Source organism: Pithys albifrons, chromosome 4 (assembly GCF_047495875.1).
Source record: "Pithys albifrons albifrons isolate INPA30051 chromosome 4, PitAlb_v1, whole genome shotgun sequence".
Classification (NCBI taxonomy): Eukaryota; Metazoa; Chordata; class Aves; order Passeriformes; family Thamnophilidae; genus Pithys; species Pithys albifrons.
The window spans coordinates 100431826-100455519 of record NC_092461.1 but is presented as its reverse complement, the minus strand read 5'-3'; the positions used below and the strand labels follow the sequence as shown (position 1 = coordinate 100455519).

The 23694-nt window shown below is 41.6% G+C and overlaps 1 protein-coding gene across 1 annotated transcript in view; it reads right to left on the bottom strand.

Annotated features, from left to right (window-relative positions):
* Positions 1–20901, bottom strand: part of MARCHF11 (membrane associated ring-CH-type finger 11) — a 29436-nt gene extending 8535 nt beyond the window's left edge. The window contains exons 1-2 of the mRNA XM_071553155.1: positions 20352–20901; positions 19259–19414 (exon numbers count right to left, since the gene is read on the bottom strand). Of these exons, the coding sequence (XP_071409256.1) occupies positions 19259–19414; positions 20352–20636 (441 nt within the window). The 5' untranslated portion in view covers positions 20637–20901. The remainder of the gene's footprint in view (positions 1–19258; positions 19415–20351) is intronic.
* Between the last annotated feature and the right edge of the window lie 2793 nt (positions 20902–23694).

Below are 23694 nucleotides of genomic sequence, written 5' to 3'. Positions count from 1 at the left end.
GCTCTCTTCCTTCTATGAAGTACCACTGTGAAATGCCTGGGTGAGCAGTGGGGCCCTCAACCCCTTTCTTCTCTTCTCTTTCAGCTTTTTCCACTCACTTTTCTACTGTAGCCTAATTTGCACGTGGTGCTTTATGTCTTCTCTTGTTGAAACTTCCTGAATATAATAGATGTACAGTGGTTTGTAAATTGTCTGTCTTGAAATAGTACCATTTTTATAAGGAACTCATTAAACTCATGCTCTCTAATTCATGGAACTTCAGGGTTTGGAATGGGGCTACTCATTAAATGCTGCCTTTCTACAGTAAAACAACTATGGATATGCATTTCCTTTGTCAAAAGTTTTTTTCCTAAGGTCAAGAAAGGTCATTAACAAGTGACACATGACAGAATCGTGTGAGCTTCTCACAACTCAGGTATTACTCACATAGAGGATTTAAAGTTCAGGACTGAAATTCATAGAACTCTCTTTAGAAGCTCCAAGGTTATCTTCAGCAACATTAGTCTGCATTTCTCAGCTGAAGCCACACGGTGTGACTTGGCAGAAAACTGCCAAAAATGCTATTGGTTATGTATTTCTACCTTCCTGATTTATCAGTGGGGGGCAGACCTGTAATAAATTTGTTTAGAATGCCTGAAATCAAAGTACATTTACATGAAGAAAAGTTTTAACTGTCACAAAATATTAAACTGCCAAAGTCATGGAAGAAGCTGGCAATAAATTTAAAAGACTGTTCCATCACTGAAATGAACAGCAGACTTTTCAGTGCAATTTCAGCAATGCAGAAGTTCCTAAACTCACTTCAGCTTATTTTGATTTTCATTTCTTTTTTTAAACTTAGATTGCTCATAGTTATTCTGCAAAGATAGCACCAAACAAAAGCAAAAATAATGCAACATGCAGTCTAGATATATAAAACTCATCCCTTTTTCTGGTGTTTCCTGACAACCAATATCTCTTCCTCAGAGAAAACCATTCCTACTATCATTTTCTGTTTCATGAGGGCTTTTGTTGGGTTTTCCCAAATCTTTTCTTTTAGCTTGACCTTGAAAAGTTCTAAGAAGCATAGATATCAACATCACCTCTTCCTGGCTTCTTCTAAAGGTTGTATTCTCATTATTTTGATTTTCCTCTGGTCAGATCATTGTCTGTCAAGAACACAAGTAATTGAATCTCTAAACCTCAGTAAAGTCAGTAATTCCAAAGATTCAGCAATTAGCATTCTATTAACCAGGAAGGGGGAGCCACTCCAATACTGAGAAAATGCACAAGCATTCCATAGGTTGCAGTTCCTAACTCCTCTGCCTTTAAATATCAAAGAACAGTCAAAAAAAAACAAACCACAAACAAAAACCAAACAAATAACAAACAAGCAAAATCAAAATCCAGTTCCCCCCTGCAAAATAAAACAGCCAAGAACCCCAAAACAGGTTTGATATTTTCTTCAATTACCCAATTACTTTAACCTTTGTGGTATTCACTGTCTTAAGAAACTGTAGTCCTCCACCTTCCTCAATAAGAAGTTGTGGGGTGATGGCCCTGATAAGCCTGGGAAACACCTCAGCCCCCTGGAGGGGTGTTCCCAGCAGAGGACAAAAGCTTTCAAACTTTTGATGAGATTAACAAAGGATGAAGTGTTAAAAGATGACAGGTCCCCCCCTTGCGATATCTTCTATAACCACTTAGGGAGCCACCACCCTCAGGCGTCTATATCAACCCCCAAAAGATTGACTTTAGTCACACAACCACCTGAAGAAAAACAAAGGTGTAAAAAGAGATGCAGTTTTAACTGCAGGAGAGAGGGAGGAATGCCATCGTCTCTGTTGAAGTAGCTTCTGGCAGCTTTGTCCTGCCTCCTCCTACCTCCTGGAACAATGTAGGGGTAAGGAGACCATGTGCTTTCTATTCTTCTATACTTTACTTTCCTACAAAGCTTATTCCTTTATACATTCTGTCTTACATATTATGCTAACAGTGACTTTGATTCTTACTTTATAAGCACCTCCTTTACTGTGTTTTGCTGCCTTAATACCAATAACAGTAACTTGCTTTACACTTTGCTACTTCATTTAGTTATTGCTTTCTTTTTGCAATGTGCAGTTGCTTTTACAACGTGTGTTGATAGGAAGCAGTTCTGTTCTTTCTTTTGCTTTGTGTTACAGAGACAGTGGTGTACAAGCTATTTTATTGTCCTATGTTATTGAGAGAGTGTCTATAGAAGTGTTTTAGTTGGCTGTGCTTCTGGTTAGTAGTTTTTTGTTGCTAGTTTCTGTCTGTTGTGAAAATGGTACACACTGCTGTATTGTCACTTGAGTTCGGTGTGTTTGTCTCTGTAAAATGTGTTTTGTGCTGGTTTCTTTTGGGGTCCTTTATTATCAATTACATACAATCTTGCAGCTAAACGTAATCACTGGCAAAGCAGAACCCACAATAAGTGTCATGTACTTGTATTAATAAATGTTATTTCAGGAGCTGTTGTGGGGAAAGCTCTTTTCTAGTTATTAAGTGTAGCTTCAATAGCAGAGGTTAGAAATCCTTCCAGCCTGTGTTCTGTCCAGCAGCTCAGCAGGCAGTGCTGGGTTCATAAGGCTCTAATTTTCTGGAAGCCTTTATTTAGCTGACAAGTTCTCCCTGGCTTAAGTGTTGGCTTCATATCAGAGGTCAGAAACCCTTCCAACCTGTGTGCTGTCCTTAGTCGATAGGCTGTGTTGGGAACATAAGGATCTGATTGCCTGGAAGGGCTTATTGCTAATCATTTCTTATTAATACAGTTAAGACTAGCAATCTTTGCATTTCTGTCTCCCTCCTCCCTTTCATGTGACAGAAGGTCAGCAATAATCAAGAAACTTAAATTTTTTAGGAAAGTTTCATCCCTTTTAGTGTAATCTGCAAGTTAAACTAATTGATGACATTGCACAGGAGATGGAGGAGGAAGGCCTGTGTGTGTAAGATGGAAGACATTCAAGAGGCCTAGAAAGCTTTATGTGAAACTGCTAACTTGCCTCCTAGTGCCAGACAGTCTGCTGTAAGAATCCAGTGCCCTAAGAGTGATGGGGTGGGATGGATTGGTATTAAGCTCTAACCTGATCAGCTTGAGGACCTCATTTTCAATGTATTTTAGTCCTCAGTGCTAATGGCAAAAAGCCTGTGGATGTTCCTGGGGTAACTTGCCCCAGCTGAAATTTCCTCCTCCTTATCCCTCTCCAATCAGTCTGAGATTGCCTCTTGGGAAATTACTGTCTCGATTTTTTTCCCCATAAATTCGACTTGTTTGGGCACAAATTACAAAAAGTGAGCAGATGTTACTGAGACAGCCATATTTTTCACATAATGAAGGTGGTATTCTGTGGATACCTAAGTTACCTGTAGTAACCTAAGTTATGACTTATTCACATGTAAATAAGTTTGGAATGTTCAGTCCTTTACTTAGACATGGAGAGCACCAGCCATTAGGAAGTGGGATAAACTGCACAGGACCTTGTTGTTTGGTTGTTTTGCATTTCAAACCAAGGCTTGTGAAGAGGAACTGGAGTTGTGGTCACACTGCTGCTCCCTGGAGTCTTACTCACAGCACAGCTCATGTGTGTGAGTGCACACACTGACAGACACGCAGGAACACAAAACTCTTTCTAAGAGTGAGATTCTTTTTATAGTATCAAAAGTCAGTTAAACTTTCTTTGGTGTCTCACAATTATTTACCTTATTCCATATACCAACTTCACCTTTAAATGTGGAATTAATGGTTTACAATAGAGGGTACAAAAATAATACAGTAAAAATAATTCTTTGATAGTTAATGTTGAGAAGCTGCATTTAGAATATAACAGATTGAATTATTTAACACTTTAAATTGAATTATCTCATTATGAATGTGTCATGATTTAAATTCATTATTTCCATTAATGTTTTCCTCATTTTGTTCATATAACTTGTCTCAAAAATCTTGATTGCTCATGATTTTAAATTATAACTTCCTAATTTGTTTTTATTATTTCCTGACGATACATCCCATAATCAGTAACACTTATTTGAGCAAAGTATTTTGCCAAGTTAGAAAAGATCTAGACAGGCTTTTAGTGTCAGCTTCTGCAACATACATGACCCTAAAAATAAATATTGTGAGAAAGATTACCATTTTTGCTTAAGAACTAGAAATTGAAAGAAAATGTGAAATATTTTGTATCTAGGTAACTATAATAACACTGTAGGTTTTCACACATATAAAATAAGATCCCATTTCATATTCCTTTCCATCATATCTGTAGTGTTATGATGTACCATGCCATCTCTGTTGACCATGAAAATAATGAATTTTACTTTAGTATACAATGATAGTGAAGACTTCCTTTGAAAATGGTGCTTTAAACAAAATATAATTAATGCTTCTGATTTTAGTGCAATACCATCTCTCCCTTAAAAACTTTCTAGACTTCTACTGGCACTTCATTATGTTTGATTCTTTTAATCTTTTATTTACCACCGGTCTTCCTTTCATAAATCATTTGGAAGTCTGGTACACTAATGGTACATTAGAGTTCAAAGGCTGACCCCAGAAACATTGCTCCTCTGTTCTTCTAAGGACTCTGCCAAACAAAAATGCTGCATAATTCCTTATTTTTTGAGGTTGAGGCTTTCAGAAGTTGAAGGAAACTTATCATTTTGATGGACTAATTTTTAAAGAATAAAGTTAATAAGTTATATGCATGTCCTTACTAAGAAGAAGATAGATAAAATACTCCAGGGTCTGTCACCTTTAATAATAGATATTTACTTGGGTTATTTTTAATAATGCCTTGTAAAAGGGCCTTGATTATTGTAAAATACACAGCAGAAAAGTGATCTAAAAAGTACTGAGATTGTGCTTATACTTAGAACACATTGCAATAAACATGTCTGCAAAGAAACCCTGGGTTTTCCTACATCCCTAATATAGAACATATGACATTTCCTCATGGCTTCCCAAATGCATGCCAGCTTCAACTGTACCAGTTTGTAATCCACCAAAATTCCTTGAGCTGTAATGGGGTTACCTCACTCTGTTCACTCAGAAACAGAGCTTACCATGGACACTCCTGGCTGAAACCTTCCATTCCCTCCAGTCATTCTGGAATGCATATTTTACATAAAAGTAACTAAAAACACCTGCCAGTGGCCTATTATGACAAAACATGATTAACCTGAAGCCATACCAATTCCACAACTTCAAAAACCTTCTGTCAGATTGCTCTAATTGCCAGAGCAAACTCTGACAAGGAAAGGTTCTTTCCTGCTGTCATTCATTATACACTGTCAGATTTGTAACCTGTGTACCTATGAAGAGAACTCATTCAGAAACAAAGGAACACAATAATTTAGGTCCAACAAACCATTTTTTAGGTATGTCTGTTCCTTACTTTATCTTGTATGTGATCAGATAATTAGGGATTCTAACATGTCTTGCAGTAAGCACAAGTAGACTACATGATTCAATATGCAGTGATATTGTTAACTTATTGTCAGAAAATGCAGAGTTTTGAGTACACACACACATATTTGAAATGTCAGTTTTTACCATGGGCTTCTATTTTTATGTCTTTTTCTTCAGAGAATCAATACCACAAAAATTGCAGCTCACCATAAAAGCCTGCCTGTTTCATTGACACACAGAGTGCCTGTAGTCATGTTGTTCATTACCATTTTTTGTGTCAGAGAGCTCGTCAATACAGATGTAGCTTGGGCTCTGTGTAATCTCTCCATGTGCTTGGAAGGCCACACCAGAATTTTAGTGGGGACATTCTGAAAGCATAACATTTACTGTGGAGATCCTGTCCACCTGTGCACCACATAAGCAACTTAGCTGACAGTTCCTGCAAGTGTTGGCTTACTGCATGTGCACAGCACAGTTGAACATCCACACCTACAGTGTATGCATCTTGGATTTCTGACTGCCAAGAAGGCTGGACACCCTAGTCAATGTAAAAAATCTTCACATCCCATTACATTCACTTTTCAAAATCTTACTACTTATTAGGCAGAACAGTTTAACATTTTATCTTATGGTTTTATTAATTGTGTTAGAACCGAGGTCTGAGACCACAAGCAGAGCTGTGATGACAACTGTGTTAGTCTTACCTTATCCTTTCTCTGGGGAATTATCAGTGGTTATCTTCTGTTGCTGGCCAAAAAATAAGAGGAATAAGGCAAGGCTGCAGCAGGACTGTGTGACCAGCTGAGGCAGCTGCCCAGGCACAGCTCCGGTGGGAATACTCTGACACCATGGAGGGTGGGATCAACAGCCCAGATGAGGTGCATTTACATTAATGTGCCTGGCAAGGGCAACAAACAGGAAAACTGGAAGCCATTGGGCAGAAAGCAAGCTATGACATAGTTGACATCATGGATACATGATGGGATAGCTTGCACAACTGGAGTGCAATGGATGGCTGTAAACTTTTCAGAAGGAGTTGGCAAGGAAGGAGAGTCAGTGGCATAGCCCTGTTTGTTAGGAGTATTATGATCATCTAGAGCTTAGTGATGGTGCTGATAAAATTGAGTGTTCATGGGTGGGAATCAGAGGGAAGGCCAGAAAGGCAGATATCCCAGGGGATGTTGGTTACAGGTTACCCAATCAGGATGAAGATACAGATGAAATATTCTATAAGAAGCCAGGAGAAGTCTCATGCTTGCTAGCCCTTGTTCTCACAGGGGACTTCAACAAGCAAGAACAGATATCTGCTGACACACAACATAGCAGAGAGGAAACAGTCTAGGAGGTTCCTGGAAGATAACTTCCTGACACAGCTGGTGAGCGAGCCAGCTGAGGGAGGTGCTTCACTGAACCTTTTGAGAACAGAGAAGAACTGGTGGGTGATGTGATGGCTGGAGGTCATCTTGTGTATTGTGATCATGAAATGATATTTTTTCATTCTTGGAGAATCAAGGATTGGGGTCAGCAGAACTAGTACCTTAGAATTCTGGAGGGCAGACTTTGGCCTGTTTAGGAGACTGGTTGGGAGGGTCCCTTGGAGGCCAGCCCTGAAGGGAAGAGGAATCCAGGAAGGCTGGACATTTCTTAAGAAGGAAATACACAGAATACTTAAACATCAGGGTGTGCTGTAAAGGTGTATCTGTGAGAAACATGTAAGGGTAAAGTGAATTTTTCTCAAGCTAGCTTTTAACTCCAGTGAGACTCTAACTAATTAAGAGTTGCTCAGTGGCTTATTTTCTTGGTATTTTGCACATTTCATGGATGTGTATATTTGCTGAAAACAAAATTACCATTCTGTGTGAATAAATACTATTCCTCCTGTAAAGTAGGAACTGTTCAATTTCTGTTGTGGTTTTATTGGAAATACTGAGTTTCATTGCAACCTAGGTGTACTCTTGATAGAATTACCTGAAAATTAAATATTAACGAATGGAGGAACTTAAAGCCTGCCATGGTTATCACATTCTCTGCAACTTAGAGATGATCTGCAAAATTAAAATGAAAACTTAGCTCAAGCATAGACTGTCATGTTATGGTCAGGTCCACATTCCTGTAAGAACACTAAGAAAAACATTCATTCTAATTGCACAGAGGAAGTAAGTCTCAGCAAAGTTATGAACAACCTGTATGAAGGAGGTATTAATTTTCCTGATATCTAGCTACTTAGGAGGATTAATCATGTTTGCCTATACATCTCTGTACTTCTCTTTGAACACAAACAAAAGGGTTATGGAGTTGTTTTTCCTTCTCTCCTGGGAAAGCAACTGTTTGCAAATTCTAGCTAAAACTGTTGACAACTTTTAAATAGAAAAAATGCTGATCATGAGGCTAAGATTGTGCTTTCATTATGCTATTGAGGCACTCACCAAATGTATGTGAAAAATTGCTCAGCATGGAGGGACAGAACAAGCCCCTTCCACAGAAATGCCCTGGATATCAGTCACTATACAGAGGGATCATCTGTTCTGGATCATTTCTGTTGATGTCTTCTTGTCTATCATGTTCAAAATATTCAACTATTAATTCCAGTTCCTTTACTGGAACTCACACTTCTTCTGCCAGCTAAACTTTCCAAAAGTGCTGGTGACTCTTTCTCTGTCTTTTTGACTCTATGAATAATTAAATAATTTTTACAACCCGTGCAAGAGGAAGCACAGAGGTTTTATCTGAGACTATTCAACACCCTGATGGTTGGTGCATTCCCTGGTGAGAGTCTTTGACTCAAACCCATTGTTCACCTGAGTTAAAGCAGGTTTTAAACTTTTACCTCCAAAGATACTATTTTAGTAACTGAGATTTATGTGTTATTCAGGAGATTCAATAGTAGAACTCCTTCCAAGTAATTTATTGGAGCACTTCCAATTCCCATACAATACATAGATGTTCAGTGAACGAAAGGGAAAGCACATGAAATTGGTAACTCTATTCACATAATCTCCATAGAGATGAGTAGGGAGATGATTGTTGTGTGGTACAAAGCATCAGGAACTCCTTCTGACTCTGGCATATTCCAGTGGGCTCTGGATGCAGAAAAAGAGGCCATGGAAAGGCCTTTACTGGAAAAGAATCATAGAAATTATGTGAAGGTGAAAGAAATACCATGTAACTGGAATTCTGGGGTTCAAAGTTCTCAGTTCACTAAAAGAAGGTGGAAAGAGGACCCAAAGAATGTAGCTGTACAAAGAAGTTCAATTGGACAAGTACAGTTAAGAGGTTTTAAAGCATCATTTTGTCTGAGGTACACAGTAATTACTGCTTTCCATGATCTGCTTCTAGGCAGTCTGTGAATCCAAAGACATGCCATCAAGAAACGCATCACCATCTATTGTCACTGGATTCCCCTGCATCCTGCATCAACAGGATTCACAGGTGAACAACAGTTGTGGCACAAAACAGTTCCCCAGCTTTGGGTAGGAGAATGCACCTTCACTCTTCAGTCTTCTCCTACTGTTACATGGCAATGATGTGTTTCAGCAGGGAAAGGTACAACCTCACCAGAAAATAACTGAGTACAAATATTGGCCCCTGGCCTTTTTGGCCCTAAACAAACAGTTATTCCCAAGCTGTGATCAGAATTTTCATGTAAAAATCTGGCAGAGGCTCAACATGAGGGAAGAGACAATCCTGATTTCATGTGCTTTTTTTGTAAGATATAAAAGAAAGGAAACTTCAAATTTTAAGGACAACAAAAAGGCTGAAGAAACATATTCTGAGCTCAGAGGTAAAGGGTTTGCCTTGTCTAACTCCTAAGCAACATAATGTGTATCTTGGACAAAGGTTAAAAGGCAGGATGATAAAAATAGCAATGAATTAATACTAGCATGTAACAGGAAGAAAGCTTGTATGAAATCTGGCAGGGTATGCTCTAAAAGTCATTTTAAATCTAATTTATTACATTAGTAAATCAATTAGATTGATTCTATAGTCAATGAATTAGTGATAAATATTCACTAATTTGGTCATAATTATAAAATTTTAGACTGTGCAAATTAATATGGTAAATAATGTACTGCTTGAAATTTTGGCCTAATGGAAAAATTAACTTATTTATGTATTATAATTGTTTTACATATTACACATTATGCATAATAATTAGAAGGTTTAAAAATATGCATAATGCATTTATAAGAATTAGTATAATTTTCACAGACTATTCTGAGTTGGAAGGGACCCACAAGGATCATTGAGTCCAACTCTTTAGTCAATGGCCCACACAGGGGATTGAACCCATGACCTTGGAATTATTACAGCCAAATTTTAACCAACAGAGCTAATCTCAGGGTCAATATGGATTGATATTAAAATTATTAATAATATTTTTATTCTTAGGTTATTAGTTGAACATGTATTAAACAGCAAAATTTTAAAAGTCAATTGCATTATTTTTTTCAGGTACTGCTAAATAAGCACAACTACACGCTGATAGATACTGTTGTTTGAGTCAATACTGAACCTTTTCTCACAGTTTGGGTAGCCCTGGTTTTGATCACTTCTTATAAAACTCCATCTTTATAGAGACATATAAGATGTACCACTTAATTACAGCGAGTGGCAATGTGGGTACTAAGCATCATCAAATATGAAAGCTCTATCTGTAAAAAAAGGAAATAGTTGCCTCTATAGTATACACTACACCAGAAACTCTATTTCTCTCTAACTATGTCATAAATGTGTCTGAAATCCCCTGGAGTAATCCCATTAAATTGCCCAATATGCTTCTGAAGATTGAAAATACCCAGCTTTCTAACTCGTCACATTGTGCATCAGCACTCACAGTGCAGCAAGAAGCAATGGTTATGATATCAGAAACTGTGATATCCACTCATATCACTGTGTTTGAAAACTCCTAAACTATAAACTGTTCTTGGCTTAATGGTGCTTATATGACTTACACATAACCTACGTATCATCTCTTGCAGTACAAGTACAAATAAAGACACAAAATAAAAACACCCTCAATTTCTCTCAAATACCAGAAGCACCCAAAGAACCAAAGGTAAGAAAGTACATGCTGTTCATATGGAAAACACTCATCAAAAAAACACCACCTGTTCTGCAAATTGTCATTTTTTAAGTTTATGACTATAACCACAGTCACTGCCCTCTTTACATTCACTAATTGTGTATGATGGAGGTATTGGTCTTTTCAGAACAGCAGCCCCTGACGTTGCTCTATCCTACAGGCAGCACTGTCTCTGGATTCCTTAGCAAAATTAACAGTTACACTTAACTCGGATGAAATTAGTTTAGGGCACTCTTGGAAAAACACCTTAATAGCCCTATAGGATATAACTTGATACCTACTTGAAAAATTTTTTGCACATACACTGTGGCTCTTCTTAGGAAGGAATTCCTTACTGGTGGTGGTGAAGCACTGGAAGCAACTCCAGAGATGTTGTGGAGGCCCCATCCATGGAATTGTTCAAGACGAGGTTAGATGGGGCCCTGACCAACCTGATCTAGAGATCAGGTTGATGGGGAGGTTGGAACTAAAGGATCTTTAATGTCCCTTTCAACCGAAACCATTCTATGAGCCTGTGATTCTTTTTGACCTCTCTGAAATAGATAGAAACAGGGAAGTTTCAAGTGGCCCTGGTTCTGCCACTGTAGTCAGACAAAAATTTCTTGATATTCAAAGTTCGTGAGCAACTCATCCTTGTAAGGATGGTAACTAACAAAAAAAAAAGCAGGAAAAGTTCCCCATCTCAGATGGAATTCTCAGTTACTCATAAGGCTCTGGGAAACTCCGAGGCTGCAACCTGAGAAAGCGCAGAGGATCTAGACTGGTGACTGCAGACAGAGCTCATGGAACATGTCTCTGAAATAAATAGTGTAAGAGCTCATGGCTCAAAGCACTCAGAGATAAGTGGCCCAGACATCTGGCAAAGGGAGGGCCTAATACACTTCTTCAAGTAGGTTTGCCTAGTCAGACCTGGCTGACTGTTAGTAACTTCTCCAGCATCCAACTCTGAAGTAGAGAATACTGACTGAATAAATATCATGGGAAACTATAGGCAAAAATCAGTAAAATGGCCAGTATGTTGACACCAGCTTTTTGCTAAGCTCTACTGAACCATTCCTGCTGTATTGGCCTTAACTCATAGAGGATTCTAAGGGAAAAGAGAGATCAAAGGAAGGTGTACATCGTTTCTCCAGTCCGGGAACTCAGAATGAGTGGACAGCCTGTGCTGAAGGAGAAAGGTTTGTATTCTCTTGTGAGTATGAAAAAAAGCCTTGACAACTTTCCACTAGAACAGTTTTCCAATGGCATTTGTGAAGGCCCTGCTCATGGTCTACCAAAGCCAAGCAGCCTCAGCTCTCAACCAATATGATTCTCAAGTCCAGTGGTGCAATTCTCCAGCAGAGAGCTAAGTAGCTGCTAATTCAGACTTACAACATTCTGCAGAGATGCTGAGTGTCCCATAGAGCCTGAGCTGTAGGACTGTGGCCTTCCAGCACACACAGACATTTTCAGAAAGTGCTTTAGCTTTACTAAGGAAAATAAAGATGAGATGTGCAAATTAATGACCCCTTTGGAGCAATGCAAATTCCCACATAAATTTGAATTTGCAAATAAAATTTAACTTTCTAAAGTAATTTTCCTTTTCTCTTAATAAAACTTTTTCTGCAAAACCCTCTTCCCCCCTAAGGAGGCCAACAGAAAAGATGAGGAGGGAGCTTTTATCAGAGAATGTAGTGACTGGATGAAGTTCAGCAGCTTTAAATTGTAGGAGAGCAGATTTAGATTAGATATTAGGACGAAATTCTTTACAGTGAGGAGAGTGAGGCACTGGAACATGCTACCCAGAGAAGCTCTGGATACCCCATCCCTGGAAGTGCTCAAGGCCAGGCTCGATGGGCTCTGAGCAACCTGGTCTAGTGGAAGATGTCTCTGCCACAGCAGGGGTGATGGAACTAGATGATCTCTAAGGTCTCTTCCAGCTCAAACCATTCCATGATTCTTTGATTACCCCAAAGGGAATGGAATTCAGCCTTTTTTACCAGAAGGAAAAAAAAAAAAGACAGTGTAACTTCTGCTGAAGCAGGTCTCTATCCCAGGAATCTTTCTGACTTCTGTCACAATAATCAAAAAGGAGCCATCAGCATAATTCCTGAGGGGAGTACAGACATAGTCACAAATTTAAGGTCACAGGGTCACATCCTTAGGGATTCATATCTTAGAGGCAACAGTGGTTCAGTACTTAGATACCCTGGCCAATCCATCAGTACAGTTAGAGAAAGATGAAAAAGTGACACTTGGACAAAGACATGGCTTCTTATCCATCCACACTTCAGATATGCTAATGCAGGGTCATAGGATATAACACTGTGGAAATTCTAGATTAGTTTTAAGTAAGCAGGTTGGAAGGCTGTGCCTTTGAGACCAAACAAGGAAGAAAGGAACCTCTTGGATGTTATCATAAGGACCTAATACACAAAAGTTGTATAATGAAGATAAAGATTCACTTGTGTCACATGATGAACACCAAGACATCTCACAGTAACTTTAAAATGCTGAAACTTCTTTCTATTCTAAAATTATCTATACTAGAAGACTGAAGCCCTTAGATGTTGCAGGTGTTAATTACTAGGGATTAGGTTCACAGCAGTTATATCAGTGAGATCTACAAAAACATGTGGGAAAAGCACAGGGGAGAGATAAGTTTTTAAAATTCCAAAAGTCATAAACTCTTCCCAGTGAATGCACAGCAGATTTCCCATAGATTTCCAAACACATTCAGGTGCATGGTATCAATCCTCAGTTGCAGACATATTTCCATAGAATAAGCAGCAATTCACATATTTTCTAGATTTTTAGCCCAAGGCTATGGGAAGGAAAGGACAGGCTGAAGTAGAGGATTTTGAAATCTTGGCGATCATAGAATCATAGAATCTTTCATTAAGGCTGGTGAAGATGTCTACAATCTTCAAGTCCAACCACTGATTTAGAACTACAGCCTTCACCACTAAACCACATCCCCAAGTGCTGCACCCACATGCCTTTTGAACACTCCCAGAGATGGTCATTCCCCCCCTTCCCTGGGTGGCCTGTTCAATGCCTGACCACCCTTTGGATGAAGCAATCTTTGCTAATATCCAGTATGAACCTCTCTAACCACAACTTGAGGCCATTTCCTCTTGCCCTATCACTTGTGACTTACGTGGGAGAAGGGCTGAACCCACCTCACTACAACTTCTTTTCAGGTAGTTGCAGAGAGCAATGAGGTCCCCCTTGAGAATGTAATTCTACAATATGTATTTGAAGGTCCTTCTGCTTATACAGAGTAGTGGAAGATAGGAAGATCTTTTCCATAAGTCTGACAGGTATCAGAAAGGCGTCAGTAATTAATCAAATTTCTATTTGGTACAAGCATCCAGAAAGCAATGAGATGATATGCAATACTCTGTAAGTGGTGCTTGAGAAGGAAGTGACCCTCTTTATCAAATCTCAGGAGGATTTTAAGTCAGCACTGTACAAATATTGGCAAAGTGTCCCTTTTGGAAGGTGACATCAAATTATTGGAGCTTAAGGTGATTCTTGTGGTCACTGAAGAAAGTGGTTATGTGGAGGACAGTGTTGCAGGTGCAGGAAAAGGCTGAAAGTGTAGGACACCTATATCCCATTCATGTTATTCTGAGCTCACATCAGCTGCTATCCCCATTCCTTCCAGTAAAATATGTCATATTGCTCTTCTTCTATGAAAGAGCAGCCCTGAAACTGAGATGCAGAATTTAGTCATTCAAGGAGGAACATAATGTGCTGGGAGTAACCACAAGGCTTAATAGATTGTAAATTGCAGATTGCTCAGATAAAGCAACGAGAGATACATAAAGTATCCATTAAGAAGTAGACTCTCTGTCTGCGTGTTCTTGCCCAGTGAGCAAAGGGAACTTCCTTAGCATGAAAGAAGAGAAGGCATACTGAGGTTTACTCTCATTTCCTCCAGATACAGTTTCCTGGACATCCATTTTATGGAATTTGCCTTTTTCAAGATCCTTCAAGTGCTTGGAATAATCTTCTTCCAGTGTTAGCAGAGTAGCTAAGTACACATGAAGCCAGCAAGTATTTCATCTTGATGGTAAAGTGTCGGACTCAGCCCCCTGGGCTCACACACCCCCATTTTCCTTCCCCCTCTCTGTGTGTTTTTTCCCTGAGGTTTTTCCATGCCATGAAGGGACCTTGATGGTTTCCCTGCATCTGAGAGAGTTCTATGCCCCTTCCCTGCCCTGCTGCAGCAAATCCCACGGCTCCTGAGGCAGCACAGGGCGGCAGGTGCTCCTGAAGCCCATGTGCCCCCTGCTCACAGTCTCTGTAACCCCCGGGGTTCCTTCCCCACCCTGGATGTCCCCGTGTGGTTTATCGAGCCTAACCCTGCCCCTAAATGTGCTGTCCAATCCCCTCCAAAGCCCGTCCCTCTCAGGGCCCTTATAACCAGACCCTGACCAGAAACAAAATGCTTTGGACATGTTCTCCAAAACTGGGTGTGTCTGAATTACCTCGGGAGCCGCCCCCATCCCGGTCCTGAGAGGAAAGGTTAGGACTTTGGGAAACTACTAAGGAGTTATTTTAATATATCTATTCCTTGGCCATAAAAACAAGAAAAATGGGCCTTAGCTGAGGAATTAGCCTCCATCCACTAATAGGGATTGTGCAGTGTACTCCTGTGCTGGGAATATGCTTGTCACAGAAGTGGCAAAGTTTAATACTGTCCTGGAGGGAAGACACTGCCAGAAAAATATGCAAAAATGGGACACATACACGCACACAGAGTAGGGGCAAAGAAAACAGCATGTGGCTAAAATTGGAAAAGCTCCATGAGTTTCACTGAGATGTAAATAAAAGTAGCAGAAAAAAAGAAATTAAGAAATAACAGGTATATAAAAGAGAAAGATTAAATTAAAACAAAAAGCAAAGAATCCCATGGGAAAAGTGTCATGAACTCAAAACTCACAATGACTCAGATAAGTATTTCAAAAGAACTGAGGTCAGACTGTTCTTTCATGTTGCTTTGTTGGCATGAGAGGAGGTAGGGGCTATCCTCTGCACATTGCTGGAGCAATAAGAAAGAATCTTCAGAACGAATACCAAATGTCCAATTTGAATCTATGTATGAGACAAGAATTTTGAAAGATCCAAGTGCAATAGGTGCAAAATCTGACTCCCCAGTGGACAAAATGAAGGAAGAAATAAGTTGCCATGCCTGTCAGTCATTTGGATGAAGCACTGAAGACCTCAATGCAAATGGACCAGCATTCAAAACCAATAAGTATTAAAAGGAAGTTTCAAAATTAATTTAATAAAACTCTTTGACAAATTTCAGTTGTCAAAAATCTATAGGGACAGTTCAGAGTTAACATAGCCTGACTGCTAGAGAAGTCATGAGGTTATGACAGTATTTGGTGCTCAAAGCAGGCCACTTGCATTGCAAATTAGGCACAAGCTAAGGAATCATAGACAAGAGGTATAAAAGAGCTGAATAATTGGGATTTTTGACATAAGACAAGAAGACAAAAAAATTTATTGGAAAAGCTCAAAAATCTTTGATCACTAAATAAATTTCATCAATTTTAGCCTAGCAAATCAAGCTATTGAGAAAACATCCAATCAAACAGACAGAAAATGACAAAAACAGTAACTCAGAGGTTCCCAATTGCAGGTCTCACATAATAACTGAAGCAAAGAAAACACAACACAAATTCATTAACTCAATAGAATTTTCTCTCTGATTCCTTCTATTGTTTGCATTTCTGTCTTTTATGTCCCTGATGAAATTTTTACTGTTGCCTCTTCTGTAATCTCTGTACTTTGCACCATTGACACTTGCTTTCCACAATTCTCTTTTTCAGTCTCTCATTCACCTTCACATCTTTCCCAGAAAGTACACAGGAAATGTATTTTGCCTTTCCCACCTAAGAAGAAAACCCCACAACTGCCCTCTCCAACAGCTCTGCTATCCTTTTGTTTCTAAACTCTTTAAGCACACTATTTAGAACTGACCATAATCATCATTTACCCAGTGCAGTCACTGAGACAACCCTGAGCATATCAGAGTGAAAGGTCTATCTAGCCTAGTAAACTCTCCCTAGGAGTAACCAAAAGCAGATGCTTAGGAAAAGAAAGAGTGTGAGAAGTACAACTACTATATCTATGCTGATGACTGACATCTATCTTTCTGTTTCAGACCTCTCCCATCAAAAAAAAGTCTGTTTCTACCACTTTTTTACAGATCTTACCATACATCTAAGTTCATTCAAATCTCTGGGATTTTCATGCCCAAGCCTTCCTCAAGCAATATGAATTCATCCTCTGACCCATGACTTTGTTCTGTAATCCAGAAATTACCTTAAATTTAAATATCTATTTGCTCTCAATATTTCTAAAACTTGGATGTGTTTTCCATGCAGCATATCTGACTATTCATACATAAATAATTAATCTCTCATTATCACTTTTATCTTATGTCTCAGTTACTGTAAAATCATGACAAAAGTAATTTTCTAAGCAAGTACAAGACTTCTTCAAATACAATTCCTTTTAGCCCACTGCTTTGACCCTGTTACTCGCCTTCTTTCTCCACTATGATGGTTTGTCTCTGACTGATCACATCAAACAAAAAAGACTCAATTTGATTTTTAAGTCTTTCCAGGCATTTATTGACTTATTAATTACCTTCTAATGACCACTCAGGCATTGAATCTCATCTCCATTCAGTTCACAATGGCTCTCTCAGCCAAGTGTTTTATTTTCCAACAGCCCTTCCGTAGTGTCTTCACATTCAAAGGGTGCCTGTGAAGCTTCATTATTTTCTTATCAAGAGGCCTCTTAAAACTCATCTCATTTGAGATGCCAAAAGGTCAGTAACAGTCAGCAATGGTTTTTATACCAAGACCACTGGTTTTATATATTGCCATGGGTTTGTTTCTTATCTCTTGCTCAAAATTGTTTGTAAATTGTCCATGGCTGGACAATCCCTTTTGTTCTTAGTGTGTGCCTGCATGCTGAATGGCTCAATGTATCCTCCTGGATCTTCATTACAGCAGTGACATTAGTAGATTGTTCTTAGGACACTGTGCAGTTTAAAAAGCATAACTGGAGATTTGAGCCCTTTCCCCTTCTTAGTTATGGCTAAAAAATGAAATGCTTTCATCCAGCTGAGAATAGTCATTAGCAAAAACTTTCACTAAACCTTTCCTCCACTTCCACACTGAAGTATGTGAAGAGCTTGGCTTTGTACTTTTTCATATAACATGCATATACATACATGAAGTCTGCAGAAAAGTGAGGATTGCTCACATTAACAAGATTGGGAAAATTGAAACTGTAATGCAAGAAAACTGTTGAGCATACTAATTTTCCAGCTTAAATGTGAATAAACACCATTCAGGCCACTGAAAACTACTGAACTCTTGAGCCATATTTCCCCTGCAGTAACTACATACTTGCTTAAATAGTACTAAATACAACCTTAACTTTTTTTCTGTTTTAATAAATTAGGTCTAACAAGTAAGCATTTACTTTTAAAATAACTGTTTTGTGGATTTTCCTGATGTCAGAAAAGGTGTTGGAGTGCCATGCACTTAGCTCTCAAATTAGCACATCAATCCACTCTATCACTTTCAGAATAGGTCCATTGAACTTAAGCACCAGAATGTGTTCTAATGAACAGGATATATTAAACATCTAATGTAATGCTATTTTGTGACAGACTACAGTGACAGTCTAGAAAAGGCTGTGCTCTAAATATCTTTATCAAAAACTTTCCTTTGTGGGTTTATAAGGAAAAAATTGAAGTCAAATGGTTCTGAAAGTACTTGAACCTAATCTGAACAGCTGTAAGCAAATGCTCCAGATATTCCATATCCAAGGAATGCTTATCATGTTCCCACAACTGCCATTACCATCCAAGCATGTCTTTTCTATAAAACTCCAATCAAATGCAGGCACAGAAAAATGACCTGAGTGCTCTGGCCTTTGAGAGCTCCATCATCTCTGAGCTCTTAGGATCAAAACTAAAAAAAGATACAATTATCTTACTAAATGTGCTCCTCAGATGTTATGAAATACAATATCCAGAATGGAATTTTAAGCCTCTAAAGAATTCTGATATGCAAAGTAGTATTAAGGCTTCTCTAACAGATCTGCCGAAGCTTTGACTTTCTCCCCCACCTCTCCCTGAACATGCTACAACTACAATTCTCTGGCTTCCAGCTGCATGTTGTGATGCTGCTAAAACAGAGCTGTGAAAAAAGTTACTGCACATTTCAGCTTCTGAAACAGCTACTGGTGGGCAGAACTCCAAGAGTGTTCTACTAGTCTGGATTGTGCCATGGCTGAAAAGTCACCTCCTTTTACATTTTTACAGTAGATGAATACACAGGAAACAGAGGCTTTCTTTGCCTCTCCCCTCTGAACCCCAAGCTTGAAAAATGAACAAAATCAACCTTTGACTGAGTCTTTAACAAACTATAAAAACATGTTTAAAGTCTAGACAGTGAATCAGGGAGATCCAAGTTCTGTCATGTCTCAGCATGATTTAACTATTTAGAGAATTTATCACCCTCTGAAGACCACTTCTGTGGCAAGCCAAAAACTAGAAGAACATAATAGAGTCAAATCACTGCACATTTCAATGTGTAACTCGTCTTAAAAACTAACTTCAAGTGGATACAAATGCTAGCTGGTGAAGGATATGGGATCTTCTGCTGTATTTTCCAAAAGCCTTGGAAGTAAAAGCAAGAATAATTTTGTTATTAAAAATGACTGGAAATACATACTTTAAAAAAAATTACCTGGCAAGGCCTTTTCATCTTAATGGCTATAACATGGTATCTGTAACAGCAGAGTTCACAGGTCCATGACCCTCTTTCACTTATCCACTTTAACAGGCAAAGCTGGTGCGTGTATCGTACGGACCCATCGCAGCGACAAGGATTTAACAGTTCCCCCTGGAAAGGCAACACAGACACATTAACTGCAAAGGAATCTTGGCCTGGACACAGACACTCATTACCAAAATATTCAGAGGTCTGTAAGAATGACCCAGTGTCAATTTCAATATGTGAAAAAGCATGTATTTTTGGCTATAAAATACTCAAAAATGCAACAGTCTTTAAAAAAATCTATCTGATTCTTATGAGTCAAAAGCCAGAGTACTGCCTACACCTGTGTGTGTACCTATGTGAAACAACTCTAATATCACCATGCATCAAACAACAGCAGCACTCGCCCTTTCCAATACCTCAAAAGGTACCAAAAGTGGTTGGATACATTTCTCTAACAGGTCCTTGCAGTTTTCACTGGGGTGACATCACGGTTCCAAGGGAACCTTGCTCTTGGAGCAGGGCTCTGTGCTGTCCAGCTAGCCAGCCCCCAGGCAGGGCCTCGAGGTAACTAAGCACTTCCCCCAGTAGTTCACATATTTTTGTATTATATACATAAGCTATTCTCTTGTTTGTAAGACAAGTTATAACATGACAGTTATGGATCCATTGCTGACATTGTACCCAGTAATGTCATGGCAGAGAAGGTATCTAGAGGTCTTCTCAGCATTACATGTAAGCTAACACTCGTTTCAAAGTCTAACAGAAACCTGAGAAATTCGTATTGTTCAGTCTCTGCAGGATGAGCCAACGAGTGCAATGGCCAGAAGACACACATCGTGCAAGCCCGGCGCGGCGCAAGCCCTGGATTTTCCCAAAGCTCTGCGCCGGCTCAGGTTTGCCCCAAGCGTTCTCCAGCAACACCAGCTCTCAGAGCAGCACTAGTCGGGGCTCGCAGCGCCGAGCCGGACGATGCCTGGCAGGGGCTCTCCGGGATCAGCACCAGGGACAGGGCTCGGCCCGGGGCGGGGTGTGCGGGCCCGCCCCGGCCCGCTCTGCTCACCTGCTCGGGGCCCTGGAAGCAGATCTTGCAGATGGGGCCGGCGCCGCCGGAGTGGCCGCCGCTGCCGCTCTCGCTGCTGCTGCACACCGAGCGCGTCTCGGGCTTGTCGCCGCCGGCGGCCGCGCCGTGTCCGCTCTCCGAGCCGCCCCTCGGGCCCTCGCTCTCTGCCTCCTCGGGGCCGTCCCCGCCCGCCTCCCCCGGCCCGGCCGGCAGCTCCAGCGGGGCGGCGGGGGCTCGCAGCGGCTCCCCGGAGGGGAGGACAACGCTGCCCCCGGCGCAGCTCATGCCCCGGGGCACCCGCTCAGCCGGGGCCGGGCGGCCCGAAGCGGAGGATGGCGGCGACGGCGGGGAAGGTGCGGCGGGGCCGCGTCTCCGGCTGCCGGCGGCCGGGAAGGTGACCCGGCGCGGCCGCCTCCCTGCCGGGCCCGGCGCTGTGCGGGGGAGCGGGGCCGTGCGGGGCCGGGGGCGGCGGGAGGGGCGGGGCGGGCAGGGAGGCAGCGCGGGAGGGACGGGCAGGTCCGGCACCGGCACCGCCGCCGCCTCCCCCGCACCGCCGCCGTCACACCCGCTCCGGGGAAGCCTCCGCCCTCGCCAGCGCCCCGGCGCCCGCCCGCAAACCCTGCCCCTTCCCGGGACGAAAATCACTGCCTGCCCCCCGCGCCGCCTGCCCCCCGCGCCGGGCACCGCCCGCCCTTCCCTCCGCGGCCACCCCCTGCCCCGCTCCCTGCCCCGCTTCCTGCCCCGCTCCCTGCCCCGCTCTGATCCCGCTCCCTGCCCCGCTCCCTGCCCCGCTCTGATCCCGCTCCCTGCCCCGCTCCCTGACCCGCTCTGATCCCGCTCCCTGCCCCGCTCTGATCCCGCTCCCTGCCCCGCTCCCTGCCCCGCTCTGATCCCGCTCCCTGCCCCGCTCTGATCCCGCTCCCTGCCCCGCTCCCTGACCCGCTCTGATCCCGCTCCCTGCCCCGCTCTGATCCCGCTCCCTGCCCCGCTCCCTGCCCCGCTCTGATCCCGCTCCCTGCCCCGCTCCCTGCCCGCTCTGATCCCGCTCCCTGCCCCGCTCTGATCCCGCTCCCTGCCCCGCTCTGATCCCGCTCCCTGCCCCGCTCCCTGCCCCGCTCCCTGCCCCGCTCTGATCCCGCTCCCTGCCCCGCTCCCTGCCCCGCTCTGATCCCGCTCCCTGCCCCGCTCCCTGCCCCGCTCCGGCCCCGGCACCTCCGCGCTCACGGGGCTCCTCTTTCCCCGCACCCCCGTGCGGGATGCGGCCCTTCGAGGCACTTCTTTCTACTTTATCGGGGGGTTGGCTGCGGAAGGCTGAGCTTGGAAAAGCTCGACAAAACGAATAGTCAACAGTTGTTCTTTGGGTGTGAAACAGTAGCTATCCAGGCTTTTGTGGCTGGCTTTTTTTTTCTAATTCATTACATCACCTCATTTTCAAAATTAAATCTGCTAAAAGCATCATGATCAAATACCTTCTAAAAAAATCCTCAGCAGTTAGAAATTCTTTAAAGTTTGGCTGGGGCTGCTGAAGGAAAGTAGGTGTGAATTTCAGCATCAAGTATGACACCAGCGCACATTTGATCTCGTGCAAATGACAGCAACTGTCTGCACGGGGAGAGAGAGAGAGAAATAAAACCTTAAAAAAAAAACCAACCAACCAACCAAAAAAACCCAACAAAAAACCAACAACAAAACTCCAAAAAACAATTGCGAAGCCATATGGTCTTCCATGCCCAGATTTAGATCCAAATGTGATGAAATCACACTGCTTCCACATTGGCTGCTTCATATATAGACTCAAGATGAGGGAGTACCTGGATGAGCTCAGCCACTGCCTCCACCAGCTTTGTTGACAGTAGTGGTTTTCTTGGTGTGGACGTTTTATTAGAAGACCAAAGCAGCACAGAGAACCAAACCAGCACTCCTCAGCCCATGACCACACGGTATGGTGCTCCAACCCTGAAATTACAGTTGTTGACAAGGTGGTTGTTAAGTAGGTAGATAACATCAATTCATCCAGACCTGGCAATGTAAAGCAAAACCTGGCACGTTGACAGTGGCATTTTGATGAACTACACGTGCTGTGGAGTTAGGAAATTCTCTACATATAATTTTTTTTATACAAAGTAATACCTGAAGGGGTTGCCAGAGAGGCTAAAGAGAATTGAAGAAAGAATTAATCAAATACAGTAATTCTAAGGAAAGAAGAGGCAATCAACAACAATGAGGAAAAAAAAGAAAAGAAATATCAGATGAGTCCAAAGTAGAGTGTAAAGAGAACTAAAGCAAAACCAGAAGGAAAAGACGGTGGAATTAAAGTAGTGAAGTGAGAAATTAATGCTAAAACGTTACTCAGCTATATCTGAGTAATACAGAATGACTTTGCCAATTGCTGTATGTGGAGGTTTATGCCGTTTTTCTTTCTCTTCCTTTTGTTTGTCAGCAAAAGTTCAGTAAGTAACTTGGCTTTTGGAAAGGCTATAAAGAGAGGATAAAAATGTCAACACTGAAATGGAGTTACTTCTTAATGGCAGAAAAAGAAAGATGTGACTGTAGGAATAATAGAGTGGGTTAAGAAGGTCAATCTCTTCTACTTTAATCTTGACCAAAATTAATTTATAACATGATTCTGAAAAGGAAACACATCTGATACAAATCAGAAGAATTTTTTTCACACTTATGTAATTAACTTGGAGTGCTGATTGTGAGTGGGTATTTCAGAGACATGAGTGTTTTAATCCATCACCTGTTTGCATGTCTACCAGCAGCTACTGGCAGGCCAGCTGAAACGAAAGCAAAGGCTATCGATCCCTGCATTTCAGAGTACATTAGGGTTGTTCAGCGTGCTGGGGGTGGGAGGAGATGCCAACAAAAGAGCAGAAGGGGTGGAGAACATTCTGTAACACAACCTCCAACCGAAGTAGCATTCGACCTTCTGCTGAGTGAGAGAGGAGGACTGCAGCCAAAATCAAAGATTGAAACAGAAAGGAGAAAAATTTAAAGCAGGAAAGGATAATCTGCTTCACAACAGCAGTAGTGTAGGTGGTTGGGAGAAAGAAAAAAGAGAAGATGAAGCCAGGAAGAATTAATTTGTGATTAAAACAGTGAACTGGAGCTTATGGGATTTATATTCAAGGAGAGCTTTGCTATGCACTTCTTGAACAACCTTGAGAAAGTGACCTCAGGTGGGCTGAACAGAGGCATCTGGTTGCCTGAACAAAGGCAGCTCCTTGCACTCCCAGACGTGCGTCCAACAGCCTCCAGAGGACTGTGGCTATCACATCTGCCATCTCTTTTGGGAACAGTGGGACATTCAAACTGGCACTAGACTCCCTGGCACATCTCC